The sequence below is a fragment of the Sinocyclocheilus rhinocerous genome, unplaced genomic scaffold, assembly GCF_001515625.1.
Source record: "Sinocyclocheilus rhinocerous isolate Xijiao unplaced genomic scaffold, SAMN03320098_v1.1 scaffold1006, whole genome shotgun sequence".
NCBI lineage: Eukaryota > Metazoa > Chordata > Actinopteri > Cypriniformes > Cyprinidae > Sinocyclocheilus > Sinocyclocheilus rhinocerous.
Window position 1 is genome coordinate 156250 of NW_015630418.1, and position 15481 is coordinate 171730.

General features: G+C 37.0%; 1 protein-coding gene across 1 annotated transcript in view; it reads left to right on the top strand.

The window, feature by feature from the left end:
* Positions 1-1057: 1057 nt before the first annotated feature.
* LOC107740352 (UPF0583 protein C15orf59 homolog) overlaps positions 1058-15481 on the top strand; it is a 77523-nt gene continuing 63099 nt past the window's right edge. The window contains exon 1 of the mRNA XM_016552768.1: positions 1058-1762. Coding sequence (XP_016408254.1) covers positions 1619-1762 — 144 coding nt within the window. The 5' untranslated portion in view covers positions 1058-1618. The remainder of the gene's footprint in view (positions 1763-15481) is intronic.

A 15481-nucleotide genomic window follows, 5' to 3' on the forward strand; every position in this document is an offset into this window, starting at 1 on the left:
CTTCTGACGGTGGGAGAGTGTGGCTGGACAGACGCTGAAAGGAAAGACATAAAAGAGTGGGATTGTGTGTGGGAACGGGAGAGAGAGAAGTAGGGGTGATTGGGAGGTAGACGGCATGTGTGATGGTGACTGACGCCGCAACAAAACGGGAAGGATGAGCCAAGCTCAGCCGAGCCGAAAACTGTATTTCCGTCATTCCTCAGGAGAGAGGAAAGGCAAACCTGCACGCACTTTATACCACTGACCAGGGGAGAGGTGAGAGCGAGAAAGCGTGCCAGAGACCACTGCCTTATGAAGTGTATTTCCACGGGGGCTGGTGGGATTCAATTTGGTGAGCGTGTTTGTATTTGTATCTGTTCTTCTTGGTCTCTCTTTGCTGTCTGTAATTGATTTTGTGTAGTAAACCGAAGCTTGAACATCAAGATATGTGTTTGAGAAAATTGAACACGGGGGAAAATGAGAGGAAGAGAGACGTTTCCAGGTAAAAAGAGAAATCGCTCTCCTTCCTGTCTTTCCAGGTGTTGTGTCTTTCCAGATTGTCTCTTCTGGCTGCGCCTTGAAGGGTCAAGTTCTCCTCTTTTATTCTCTTCCAATTCTTCCTGAAGCAAAAGACATGGAATTTACCTTCTCTGATGGCTTTTGAAGAAAGGCTAACAAAAGGATTTCACCCGTAATCGAAGGAAACTAGATTGAGATCTGTCTTTATCCAGCCATTTAACGAAATGGGTGAGAAATGTCTCTCTGACCCGGAGGAAAGGATGCGTCATTCCGTCTGATGCCCCTCGGGGGATTACGTGTGAAACGTTCATCATAACACTTATTGTAAGTGTAGTTGCAATTTTGGCAATCGCTCTGAAAGCATCACGTCCGTTGCCTTGGTTTAATGTTTCAGACACATCAACACATCTACAAACACATCTATACACGCACATAAAATTGCTCTGGCTTTTTGGCTGAATTTACACCCTCTCTCTCTCCTTTTCTTCCAGATCCAGTTCAAGGACAACTAAAGTTGGAATATTTCACCTTTTGGTTTGACTTTTTTTTACAAACAAACGTTGCAGATCTAAAACAAAGAAGCACTTAGCAAGAAAAGCATCTTTGGGAGTTTCCTTTTTCTTCCTGGATTGGATTTTACGTGGATCAGTCGCTCGTGCAACTCTCCTTGCCATGTCTTCATGGAAGAGAATAATTCTGCGTGGTAGACAACCGCTTTCCGTCCAAAATTACACCTAAGGACTCGCACATGCACATAAAACACATGCTAGGGTGAAATGATCCATGCTTCTTGCGCATTTCGCTTCTTCATCCTGGAGTCCGGTGTGTGTTCTTGGATCTAACAGCCTAAGCATCCTTCAATGATTCCGGCACCTTCCGTTCCATCCGCGTCTGTCCTGAGATGCCCCGCCGTACACAGCAAGAGGAGGTTTGACCACAGACCCAGCGAGGTCTCTCGGCTGCCCAGGCGTATTTAAGATGTTGAACCCTTCCCACGTGGCCCGAGCCCCAGATCGGATCAGTAGCACTGCGGCTCCCAGAGGCCCCAGACATGGATCGTGGCTCGGCTCGCCCCTGCCCTCAGCGCTCCGCACCCCGGCCCGTGAGCAGCCTGTGAAGGATGTCCCAGAGCGGAGCTCCAGCCCGGGAACCCTCTGAGACCCCCAGTCAGAAAGAACAGATCCGCAGCCACATGAAGATGGTGATCAAGCAGCTGGAAGGAATCCTCAAGGAGCTGAAAGATGTGGCACATGAACTGCGGGAGGTAAGGTTTGCTTGCCTTCTACTGTCAATTTGGTTTGGACTGCAGGTGACTGGTTTCTCCGGCAGGAGATAAATAATGAATGTTTTCCAGTTTGGACTGGCAGGTTGAAGCAGGTGGGGAGTCAATGTAGCCTCATTACACTAAGAAACCAAAGCGAGCGGCCTTAACCTGAGAATTTGACCGCCTTGGGAACCAAAAGAGAGGGGTTTATCTCTTTTATCCATAGGCGAGGTGCTCTTTTCCAGTGCACGAATGCCAAATGATGGCGTGAATAGATACAGAGTGAGAAAAATAGAAAGATAACACAAAAGTGAGAGGCAGAGAAGAAGGGAAAGAGGTGTGCAAGGTAGGAGTCGAGCTTGGCAATGCAATAGTTATGTAAGCACTTTGTTATCGGATGGATTCCTACTGTATCGTACCAACTGCCATGGTTACAAGATGAAAAGATTCCACTGTGTGTGTGTATGTGTGTGTGTGTGTTCCTTGCTCTGTGTTTGGGAGTGAGCTGACGGCATAGAAAAAAGACAAGTGCGTGTCTGCGTCAATGTCACATTTCAGCTGAATAGATTCATGTGCAGAAACGGGCCAGAAATTGTTGAAAAGTGAACAAGTCTGCGCATGCACGAGAGAAAATAATGAATTCTTTAGTTTCTCTCCCTCTCCATATGGACATTAAATATTTCAGTTCACTCTGGCTAGCACACCAGCTAAAATTCACCCTTCCCGAACCATCCCTCATCCTTCGAGCTCCCCGGGCACCGGCATCTGTTCCCCTCCAGATTAACCCATCCAGCTCACACCTCCAGACCGTGTGGCGTGGAGAACTACCACCTCGAGTCTCTCACTCGTGCCCCAACGTGATTGATGATGTGGGAATAATGCTCGCTCCGGCTATTTATAAACACCAGGACTCGGCGTAGCCCGGGTAAACGACTCTGCGCCCACTCTACATATGGATCGGGCTAAAAATAAAGTCAAAAACTCAGAGACAAGTATGCATTCTGAACGGAGAGAGTGTGTGTTGGAGAATATGAGATGGCTTTAGAGCTTTACATTAAGGAGTATTGATGATCAGTCCAGGGGAAGATGTGTAGATGGCGAATGTCGGATAAAATCTTTAATTCTTTTGGCTCGTTTAGAGGACTAACTGATGGTTGACACTCAATGCTGAATGATACTTCAGGGATGCGCAATAATGGGGTCACATCACACGTCATGAGACTGCAGACTCTGCCTGAGTGTGTGTGTGTGTGTGTGTGTGTGTGTGTGTGTGTGTGTGTGTGTGTGTGTGTGTGTGTGTGTGTGTGTGTGTGTGTGTGTGTGTGTGTGTGTGTGTGTGTGTGTGTGTGTGTGTGTGTGTGTGTGTGTGTGTGTGTGTGTGTGTGTGTGTGTGTGTGTGTGTGTGTGAGGTTTTTTGCCAACATTGCGAGGACTGAATGTCCCCATAAGGACTGTAAAACCTGAAGTCACATGCATTTTGGATATCCAATGGTCCTTAAGAGGAAAATGGCCAGAATCTTAATTAACCTATTCAAATGTAGAAACATTTCTAGGGGGTAGAAAATAACACTAGCTCTGTATAAAAACAGTAGATGTTAAAGGAAAGTCCCCACCATGATAGAAAAACAAATGTGTGTGTTTGTTGAACTAACACACCAGCAAGTACAGGTAGTTTTGCTAGTAGCGACATTTGCTTTTCTTCCCGTTAGATCAAAACGGTTACAGTTAAACCATCTCTACCCCTCATAGGCCGCAGAGAATCGATGCTCTTGGTGTTTGACTGCATATGTCTGTGTGTTTGAGTATATGTGTATTTATACCCTTTAACCCTGTTTGACTTCAAAGTACTGCAAGTTTGTGCTGAGATGGAAAACACTTATGTAACTCTACCAGTAACTTACATAAAACGGCACAAGCAGCTCTGAATTAGTCATCAGTTCTGTCACTCTGCAGGAATTTAGCATCTCGCACGAGTCTGAAGTCTTTTCGCTTCTCCTCCCATCCGCTCAAACTCAAATTCAACCCCCCAAGCTTTTGCTGCTGCACTTTTTAATTAATGCTAACCGCCGCAGGCTAAGATCATCCTTGCAAACAAACGCTGAGGGAAATGTTGTCATTCTCTTTCCTCTGACGTTCGAGTAGGAGACGTAGTGTATAGAAAAAGAATGGTTTACACAGCCCGGGTTGCATTAAAAATAAAGGCAGCAATGCATTTTGTCTTTTTTTGTTGTTGGAGGGAGCAGCACTGGTGCACTAGATGAAATAAGTTTCCCTAAATTAGAGCCAAACTTTACAGCTAGTGATCACCGTTTGACATTTTGATAATAGCTAATAACTTTGATTAAAAAGGTCATGCGAGTTTGGAGCGGCATGGTGGGCAGATGATGACTTAACTGGACGTGCGCCAGTGGATGATTGAAATGTTGTTTTCTCACAATAATTGTGCGGTTAAATATTAGGTACAATAAGGCAATATATGTTAACGTCATAACAAGAACGAACAATATATTTGCAGAATTTATTAATGTAGGTCAGTGTTATTTTAGTATCATTGAGATACAATTATAGTTTTTATGAATATTTTGAATCTATTTTTAATTTTTATTTTCATTTTAGTTACGCTTTTAGTAATTTAGTTATGATTTTGCCATTTTTTTTAGTTTTTGCTCTTTTATAGGTGTGTCTGTGTAGTTTTATTGATTTATTTAATTAAATTTAATTTTAAAAAAAATTTATTTTGGCTATTTAAGTATATCAAATTAAACTAAATTGAATTGAGAAATGTTGCTGACATAGCCAAAATAAAAAGTGTTTTTATATTTTATTTCAGTTAACATTTATATTAATTTCAAGTGGTTTTAGTTTCGGTTTTAGTTTTAATTAACGTGTACAACCCTGATCTAGGTTAACTTTCATTTCTAAATATACTCGTGCATTTTTAACATTTCTAGTTGAATAAATTAAAAAGTAGGTGTTATAAATGAACATTATCAACAATTTTATATATTGATGCTAACCTAAATTAATAAATGCTTTTAATATGTAGTATATTTATTTCATTCATTTACAAATGTTAACAAAGTTAACCTTACAGCAATATATATATATATATTTGTTTTTTTGTTTTTTTATGGCTTAAATTTTAGTTTCTTCTATTTTTAATTAACAATAACAACCTTGATCTAGGTTAACATTAATTTCTAAATCTAAATTTCATTTTTTTATATATTTCTAGTTGAATAAATTAAATACCATGTATTACAAATGAACATTATCAACAATTTTATATATTCACATTAACCCAGATTAATAAATGCTTTAAAAATGTATAAGTATATTATTTTATATTTTAAAAGTATATTTGTTGTTTCTTTAATTTACTAATGTTAACCAAGAGAAACTTAAATCAAAATTCATTAATGTATTTATTTTGATTGATTGATGCAATATATCATCGTTTAATCAATTTCTATAGGCATGCCAATTCAGGTGCTTGTCTTGATGAATTTAAGGCACTTATTGGTATCCTCATCCAGGCTTTTAACTGTAAATCAGCAGGTTTGATCCCACTTACAGGTGATCCATTAACTATAGACCCTGTTTCTGTTCTACCGCCATCGTGTACTTGAGCAAACAACTTAACCCATAGCTTCTCCAAAGGGACTCATTGAAACTGCCCTACTGTAAATTGATTTGGATTAAACATCTATATGCATTAAGCACATTATATTATTCACAATATTGTTATAAGATCACGCTCCACATGCAAGAGTTTTATAGGCCTTTGTTTAAGCGTAGCATTATCATGCTGATTGAAACAGACAGCGCTCCCTCTGGAGTCAGCTAGTTGTTGTGCTGAATTTGATGATCAATATATTTCATTAGTGAGTCGATTCACTGCCGCTGTCCTCAGCGAGCCGATTGACTTCCGAATTCTCTGTGGCGCGGAGAGCAACATGCAAAAACCATCGATAACATAAACACTCCCATTACGGTTAAACGGCCCCGATGCATAACGGGCCCACACAAGATGTCTATGGATTGCCTGAAAATACAAGTGCTTGAAATGAAGTGTCAGAAGAGAGTGAAAAAAAGCGCTATTCTTTCTAGGGAGGAACGAAAGAGAGAGAGGAAGTAGACGGAGACAGAAACACACAATACGGAGAGGAGACTGTGTCTCACAGCATGTAATGAGAGGGACGAGTGTCATTTGGACAAAGAGTACTTATCTTTGCTCCAGTGCAGTGTTTGCAGCTCGGTTAAGTGTCTGTGCCTGAGCTCAGTAATTTGAGAGATTGGTTTATCACACAGAAGCAGAGGGAGTGATGCAACGGCAAACATGGCTTTCTGAAAATTGAGATTTCAGACCAAACGGCTCGGCCTCTTCTAATGTCCTCACTCAAATAATAAAGAGACGACTCGTTAAAGGAATCGTTTGCCCCAAAATGGACATTCTGTCATCATTCATTCACACTGGAGTCGCTCAAAGCTCGATATTATTATTTTTTCTTTTCAAACACAAAGTAGGGATTTTTCAAGAATGCAGTTTTTTTTTTTTTCAATTACGATGAATTTGGACTGAAGCTCTCAAGCTTCAAAAAGGATGCAAAAGCATCATAGATATCGAGTTTTTTCTTCTATACATATCAGTTGTTAATATTTAAAATTGTTTCAGTATTCATGCTCTGCAGTATTGATACACTGGTGCCAATTGCGCTTTCTTTTCATGTGCATGCGAGCAGAAAGCCTCGGTTCGCTGTAAATGCTGCAAACTCCATCTTTGCATGTGCTGCGAGATGCACTTGGGAACGTAATGTGCGTCAGTTGTGCTTTATTTTGGTAATTTGCATAATTTTCAACTTTTTTGTGAACAGATGATTGCAGCATTTCAGCAGGGTTGTACTGAGAAGCGTTTGTACACCTGCTGCCATATACACTTAAAAGGCTTTCCTGCAGCTTTCTGCCAAAATAAAAGCTTGCGTTTTTTTTTTTTTTTCACAGTCAGCCAATTAAAACAGTTTCAGTTAACTAATAATTGGCCGCATTTTAGTCATGCTGCATAATGGTTAAACTGATTATTACAATTATTAACATTTCTATTGTGATTACTGATCATGATTGTTGTCATTTAAGAGTTATTGCACTTTCACCTATAAGCACAAATCAAGAGAATGTCAACTCATACACATGCATTTATTTCACCTAATCTAGTTTCCTGATTTATTATATTTATTATATAATCAGTTGTATTACAGCATAATATTTTTATTTATTTATTTATAAAGCTCTAAAAACCTTACTGACTAATGTTTTAGTGCACTTCCTGCAAATATGGAAAACATAAAGGGTCTCAATTAAACATGTGCAGTGTCACATGCTTAGTGCAGATTGTCACATGACCAGAGCAGTTTATTTCCTGTTTGCACTTTGAGAAGATGATAACTGCATCGAAGCTCCAAAACGAAAGGCTGGTAAAATATGTCAACACAAAGATATGACAAAGATTTTTGGTACACATTATCTTTAAGGTGTCTAGTTTTAATATATGATTTCACATATATTCAGTTTTGTTGAGTGTGTTCATAGAATGAGTAAACATCTTGATGGTCACAATAGGTATACAATATAAATCCAATTGCAGTTGTTAGTGAAAATTACACTAAAGTGTTGCAATGACAAAATATTGCACTGAATTAAAAGTGCAAATGTTACAAATAAGTTACAATATTGATGTTGTAATACTGGTAGCACTAATATAAAAAGTTGATGATATATTTTACAAAAAAGTACACTCTAAAAAATGCTGGGTTGTTTCAACCCAACTTTGGGTCAAATATGGACTAACCCAACGTTTGGGTTAAAACTTTAATTTAGAAAATTTAGCCCAACAGCTGGGTTAGTCCATATTTGACTCAACATTGGGTTGAAACAACCCAGCATTTTTTAGAGTGTAGCAACTTTGAAATACGTTGATGGTTGTATTTTTTGTTTTTTATATCAGTATTTCTATTCTATTTCTAATGTTGTATAAGGTTTTTTTTATGCATTTTATGCATAAGCTAGTAACCCTTCAATGTGATCAAACAGTTTAAAATAGCAGGGCTAAGATATATAACAATTTTCATGACTGCAGAAATATGTTAATTCAGTACACACATTATCTGACCATAAAACACAATTTTTCACACACTTTCACACAAAATTAAAAAAAAAGAATTATTGATTATTTCAAAGGGTTACTAATGACAAATCATTTGGATATGTTACAATTAAACGGGTTAATTGTAATTGCTTGAAACATTTCACCTTTTGTGTTTCATGCAAGAAAGTCAGACGTGTTGACATAAGAGTGAATAAATGATGACAGAATTTTAATTTTTAGGTGAACTATCCCTTCTAACATGATTACGTTGCATATATGCGTCACATATCTGTTCCTAACAGATGCAACAGTCCTGTTGGATCCTAGTAGAGATTTATAGCACTTTTAAGGCACAATCAAGCCAAAGGAGTCAGTAAATGACTTCACTGATCAAACAGCATCAGTCCCATCTGTAAAGACAGTGCCGCAGGCTGATTCCTCTTTAATGCCACACACAGCCTGTAGAGTTGAAAAGTGGCTTTACAGTAACAGAATGTCAGTGGTTAAAGTCAAAACCCATTTCACTTTTCTAATCTGACATGCATATGATGCAGGATATTTAACGAGAGAAGATGTAGGACAGGACTTGATTTTCTCCATCTGGAATCGATTGTGAAATGTTGCGTAACAAGCAGGATTTCTGATATCAGCCGAAAATGAAAGTCAGTTTAGACCAAGCAAGTTATTTATTTATTTTTGTTTGTTTGTTGTTTTTTTATTATTATTGTTATTTTTATATAAAATAAAATATGTTTTGATAAAGTAAATCCACTCTGTTTTGATTTTATGTTTACTTTAAATGCAGTACATAAATAATGGTAAAGTCCCAGCAGAACAACTAAAAATGTGCAGAAACATGCAGTTGTGACCTTAGGAAGCTACTGTATTTCATTCTTGACTCGTAACATTACTCTTGCTATTTAGCAACATTCATTTAGACCAGGGTAATTATAATGAACCAAAAATATAAATAAAACCATTAAAAACAAATCAGTATTTGAAATTAAATAAATGTTAACTGAAGTCAAATTAAATGTAAAAAAAAAAAAAAAAAAGAAATTTTTTTTTAGACATGTGCAATTTTGAAAAATATATAGTATGTTCAATAAATTAGCAAAAAAAAAATCTTGTATTTCTTTTTTTTTTTACTCATTATTATTATTATTATTAAAAAAAAAGTCATTTTATTTCAGCTAGTTGCCAAGGCAATATTTCTCAGTTTTAATTTAACATACTAAAACCTAATCCAACTTAATAAAAATCTACACAAACAAACAAATAAATACATAAATAAATACACAACTAAAATTAAACCAGAACAGAATATAAAGATGAACATCTAATTCAAAATATTTACAAAACTATAATGGCATATCAGTGATACTGTAATAACACTGATTTAGTCATATCAAATTTATTTTTTTAACTTCAATAAAAGCAGTATATTTAGATGTGTCCACATGAAGCACATTTTTAGCACAGAAATGACAAGTGTTACATTTTATTCTATTCCAGTGATGAATCAACAGATACACAGCATTAGACAGGCAGAGAGAGAGAGGGAGAGAGAGACAGAGACGGAGACAGATAGAGAGAGAGAGAGAGAGATAGAGAGTGATGAGTGATGGGAAGAGATACAGCAGCAGTGATGAAGTGTGTGATGAGACGCCGTCTCACGCTCACAGACAGACAGAGAGAGTGTGACAGGATCAGTCGGGTCGAGGAGGAAACCACAGGGGGCTTAAACCCCGGATCAAAGCCTGCCGTGCTCTCGCTGGGACTGTTTACTCTGTCTGCCCCAGCACAGCTTCCTTCTGACAGGACCACCGTATCCACTAGAGGCGCTGTGAGCAGACAGATTCCTTCAGATTCATCAGATCTGAATCAGAATCAGAATGAGCTTTATTGCCAGGTATGTTTACACATACGAGGAATTTGTTTTCGTGACAGAAGCTTCCACAGTGTAACAGAATGACAGTGACAGAACAAAAAACACAGATAATAAAAAATTAAAATAAATAAAAAATAGAACAAGTAAATAAGGAATAAAAATATATAAATTGACAATTGTATGTGCAGGTATATTACAATAGACAGTTTTGTATGTACAGGTACTGTATATTATGTGCAAATTTGAGGTGTAGACTGAGTATGAGTGTTAGATAAATAAGTTTATGAGTGTGTAAATAGTGTGTGTTCCACAGTTATTGTTAAGTGTTCATGAGATGGATTGCCTGAGGGAAGAAACTGTTCCTGTGTCTGGCCGTTCTGGTGCTCAGAGCTCTGTAGCGTCGACCAGATGGCAACAGTTCAAAGAGGGAGTGTGCTGGATGTGAGGGGTCCAGAGTGATTCTGCCAGCCCTTTTGCTCACTCTGGATGAGTACAGTTCTTGGAGAGAAGGGAGGGTTGTACCAATGATTCACTCAGCAGTCCGGACTACCCTCTGTAGTCTTCTGAGGTCAGATTTGGTAGCTGAGCTGAACCAGACAGTTATAGAAGTGCAGAGGATGGATGCTGAATTCTTCAGAAGACATCTTTAGATTGATTCAGAACCAAAAGCATATGTCCCAAACCCTAACTTCACTCGATGTATAATGCTACTGACTATATAATGATTATAAATTCCATTAGTTGACAGGACAACAAAATATTATGGTTGAGCATTCTTGAATGCTCTATGAAGTTTGTGCTTTTTCGTCACTTAGTGTAGTTGTGCATCTTAAATATCAACGTAATCGCAAACTTGAGATGTTTCCCAAAAGGTGGTTCGCAAGCACCTGGTGATTTTTAAGTTCATGAGAAACTAACAAAAAAATGAAACAAAATGTAATATTAAAATATATCAATGGGGCTGCACTATTTTTTTTTTCTTTAAAAAAAATAATAAAGAATTTTTGATGCAATAAATATGGTATAAGTTAAGTGTTAATCTCTCCAAAACAGAGAAAACACTTTTCACAAACATCTACATCTCTGTCTGTTTTAAAGTGTTAGTGTATATAATGAGTTGTATATTTAGGGGTTATTTAAATGAAAATCAATGTGTTAATCAGTAGTTGATGACCACTTCTTAAAATACACATAATCAGAGTACAGTAACTTTTTTGATTACATGATTATATATTTTTTCACACAATAGCAATACATTATTCATACTGTATTTAGCCAACCTCTTATATACACTCAGAAAGTCTTCCAGTTTTGTGGACATTCAGACAAGTCCAGTCAGGATTTGACCACTGGATTTACAAAAGTCATTTCAGGTTTAAAATGTAATATAACCTAATTACAAGTACTTAATTTTTGGGCTACACTTTATTATAGGGTGTCCTTGTTACACATGTTACATGTACTTACTATTATAATAACACTAAATTATGCATAATTACATGCAAGTAACGCTAAACCAAACCCTAACCATATAGTAAATACTAGTTAATTAATATTACCCAGTACTTAAATGTATAATGGCACTGTAAAAATGACACCTTAAAATAAACTGTAACCAACTTTTGGGAATCTGATTACGTAATCCAGATTACATGTAATCAGTCACTACCCAGCTCTGATGGTGATATAGTTACCGTTGTGTGGACGGGCCTTTACTCAGTGTTTTCGAACTCTCAAAAAAACCTGTTACTTGCTCTAAAAGAGCCGGACCTGTTTACTGGTTCTCTTTGGACGGTGTTGATCCGAAGCCGTTTCCCAGCCGGCAGCAGCAGACTCAATTTGCTGGAGATTACGGGCAGGCTTTGGTGAAGCCAGGAGCCTGTTAACGGTGGCTCTCTCTCGCTGCGGCTCGAGCCAACCGGGCAGGAGAAATCAGAAACCAAAGCATCCAGCCAAACCCTGGCTCTTCCTTTACCCTCTTTCAAAGATCCAATTCCATTTTATCTTGACCTCATTTCCTTCACTCAAATTAATTTCTTAATGACCTCAGGAATGAGCGCATCAGAGAGAGACGGTGTGATGATGATGACGAAGCAGTGATTTATTATCCGAGTCTGATTTCAACAGCCTGTTTGGAAAGGTTTTTGGGTGAAAACTGTCCAACTACCAAACGCTGCGAGCTTCCAGCTTCATCATACCCTTCTCCAGACTCTTCAAGGTGCTATTGATGCTGGTGAAAGCCATGGATTAGCTCTCAAATGGACCATTGACACTCCTAATTGAGATATAGATATAGTGTCAATGGTCGCGGTAATGCACTTATAAGTCTGTGATCCGCCGTAAAGCAAGAAGAAGAAGACGCGAACGCACCGGCTGTGTCGAGGACGCGTTTAGTACAGTTTAGGCATTGCAGTGCATTAGAGGTAAAAAACGATATAAATACTGTTCAGTTTCTTACACAGACCGATAGTTTCGTGTCTTTACACATCAATGATTAAAATGAATAGTTCATCTAAAAATGTAATTTGAGTCACCATTTACTCTCATGTCGATTCCAAGCCCATATGCACTATTTTTGTTTTCCTCAGTAAAACACAAGAGTAGAAGATTTTAAAGAAACAAAAAGCACCAAAAATGGCAATAAAGCACCGCATAAGTGGTCCATATGAATAATACACTATCTTCGAAGTCTTCGATGGCTATGGCTTCAGAATATGTATTATTCTTATTTCAGTAGAAGTTAAGCTCAATCAACTGTATATGTTTCGAAATGCTGATTAATTTCCACTTATAAAAGTCTGAGTTACAGTGAGTAACTTGCAATGGAAGTGAAAGGGGCCAGTCTGTAAATGTTAAAATATAAATATAAAATGTAAATAAATAACTGCTTACTGTTCTTTTTCTGTGTATGGTTATCCAGATTTATAACTTAGTTTGCATAACAACAACATTAAACCATAAAACAACTGTAAATTAATTAAACAATTAAACACTTTACAGCTCAAAAAATGCAACTTTTTAACACAATGTAAATGCTTTTATAGTCATAAGCTTCACATTTATGCTTTTATATTCTCCAAAAATGGGCCTCATTGTAAGAAAAATGTAAAATAATCAACATTATGTCAAAAAATTCCACCGATTAAGCTTAAATTGCATTGAACCTTTAAAGCTTTAAAACTTAAGCTTAACTTGCTTTTTTTATTCTGCTTTAATTGTGTTTTTGTATTTTTTGGAGCAACGTAGTTGCCCCTCATTGAGCTGTGGCATTGAAATAACATTAAGGTGACTAAATAATGGCATAGTTTTTATTTTTAAGTATACCTGACGTATTGTAACACCCCTATATTATATTATGCATTTTTTTTTGCATTAATGACACACTATTTTCCTAATTAATACTGTACAGTTGCTTTGACACAATCTGTATTGTTAAAAGCGCTATATAAATAACGGTGACTTGACTTGACTATATTCACAATGACGTTTGTCGTGAAATGATGCAATCCTTTGCCAGAGATTTCAGGGTTTGTTTTCTGAAACTCTTGTTTTACCTGAGCGCTTATAAAAATATGCCTGAAAAATCTGCCAGCGTCTTTGGAGCTTCAGCTTTTGCCTTATTAACCGGGACCTCAGACATACAGTATCTGTTAGTGCAGAGAATAGCGATGCATTGAGTCACATTTCCTCCACATGCACTGAAAGCAATAACGCCTCGTTTGTCTCCCGTCGCTCTTTCTCTCTTTCGCCGGCCAGGCTGATGATGGCATGTGAAAACAGCATGGGACGGGTCCTGGCGCATCTTTATGCTATGAATTAAACCACTGGGCTGAACTTAATGGGGTGAGAAATGGCAGACTGACTCTGTACATGGGCTAATTGCTTCTCAAGCATGCTTAGCACACGGCGACGCACAAATGCTTTTATCAGCCTTAACTACAACAGGGCCTGAATGCATAATGGGATCCGGAGAGCGAAGGCGTTTTTCAGACTGAAAAACGTCCTCTGAGCGTCCATCATGTACGATGACTGTGCTGTGCGACGTGCATGACTGTATACGCGATGATGTCCTTGAAAATAACACGCTTTCTTGAAACAAGCTCGGCTGAACAGCATCCATCTCAGCACTGCGATATTACAGTGTGACCCAGTTTGCAATGATCTCATAATGTAGCCGCTGATAGAATGAACTGTAACAGCCAGAGCTTAAGCAGCAGGGCTCAGGCAGCCTTTAACCTTTAAAGCCTCTCAATCGGCTGTTCCAGTCTTTTATTACATCTGTGCGAATGGAAAGAGGTGGACGAGATTAATGTGCTCTACATGGATGTTTTGGACCAATTTGTGGTCACATGAGCTTGAATCATGAAACAGCAGATTTGCAGTATTATATCAATGTTGAGGGCATTTTTAAGTGAGTGACAATCGAACATTGGTTTGAGAAAGCATGTTAAAATATCACGATGCTCCACTGGCTTGTGCTGGAACACATTGCATCAATCCATTCATTCGAGGCTGAGGAAAAAGTCTGGTGTCCAAAATCCCTGTTTAAAATGGAAAATTAGCTGAAATTGAAATCAAAGTGATGATATGATGTAAAATGGAAGAAAAAACAAAAAAACATCAGATTCTGCATTTTTCCATACAATTGTGATGAGCATGTTAACAAAAGAACAAAAGCACCAAAGCAAGTGCTTTCTTTTGGCATTGTATAAATTAGCTGGATGTTTATTAATAATAATAATAATAATAATAATAATAATAATACATTGACTTCTTCTTATTATTATTATTAAACAATGCAGTATATATATATATATATATAAATAATAAGATCAGTGCCGTGCAAAACAACATTTCTGTTATGTTGCTGTTTTTATTTGCTTTTTATTAAAAGGAAAAAAAAAGACAATTACAGTAAAATGTAGTAATGATTAATTATAAAGATAATAGGGTTACATTGATAAAACAAAAATAGGGTTAAATAATAAAAATGAGTTGAATTCATTGAGTGAAATTTTTAATGACAATAAATGAATGAATGCATGATTATTTACTGACGAAGTACAGTATTTTACAGTAAAATCTGAAAATGTTGATTTGAGTAGTCAGAGTCAATTTTAATATGCTTTTTACAACTATAAAAATTGTTGGCATTGTTATTTACTATTTTTATCATTTAAATTAAAAAGAAAGAAGACAACAAAATTACAGTTATTACATTATAATCAATTGTAAATAATATAGACATAAGGGATAAGATTTAATAATAGAAATTAAGTTCATTAGGTGAATGTAAATGGTAATTGTAATGAACATGTGAATGTAAAATGTTTATTGAAGTACAGTATTTTTACAGTACAGTGTATTTAATGATTGAAGGTTGAATTCAATGTGCTATAACAATTGCAAATGAAAAAAAGCTAAACAAAAGTTGTGACTGAAAATGAAAACATTAATGATAATAAATGCACAAATGTAAACCTGTTTATTGATGAAGACAGATTTAATCCCTTCTCCTGCGCGTATGAATTTAGCAACACTCAGTGGAAAAATGAAAGGAATATGTAGACTTTAAAACATGTCAGCAGTGAATATTGCTCTGAGCAGTGCTGGCATCTCTGTTTAAGCGGATGAGTTTTTCTCATGTTACTCTCCGGCGTCTGCTGATCTTCAGGTGATGTGTGAC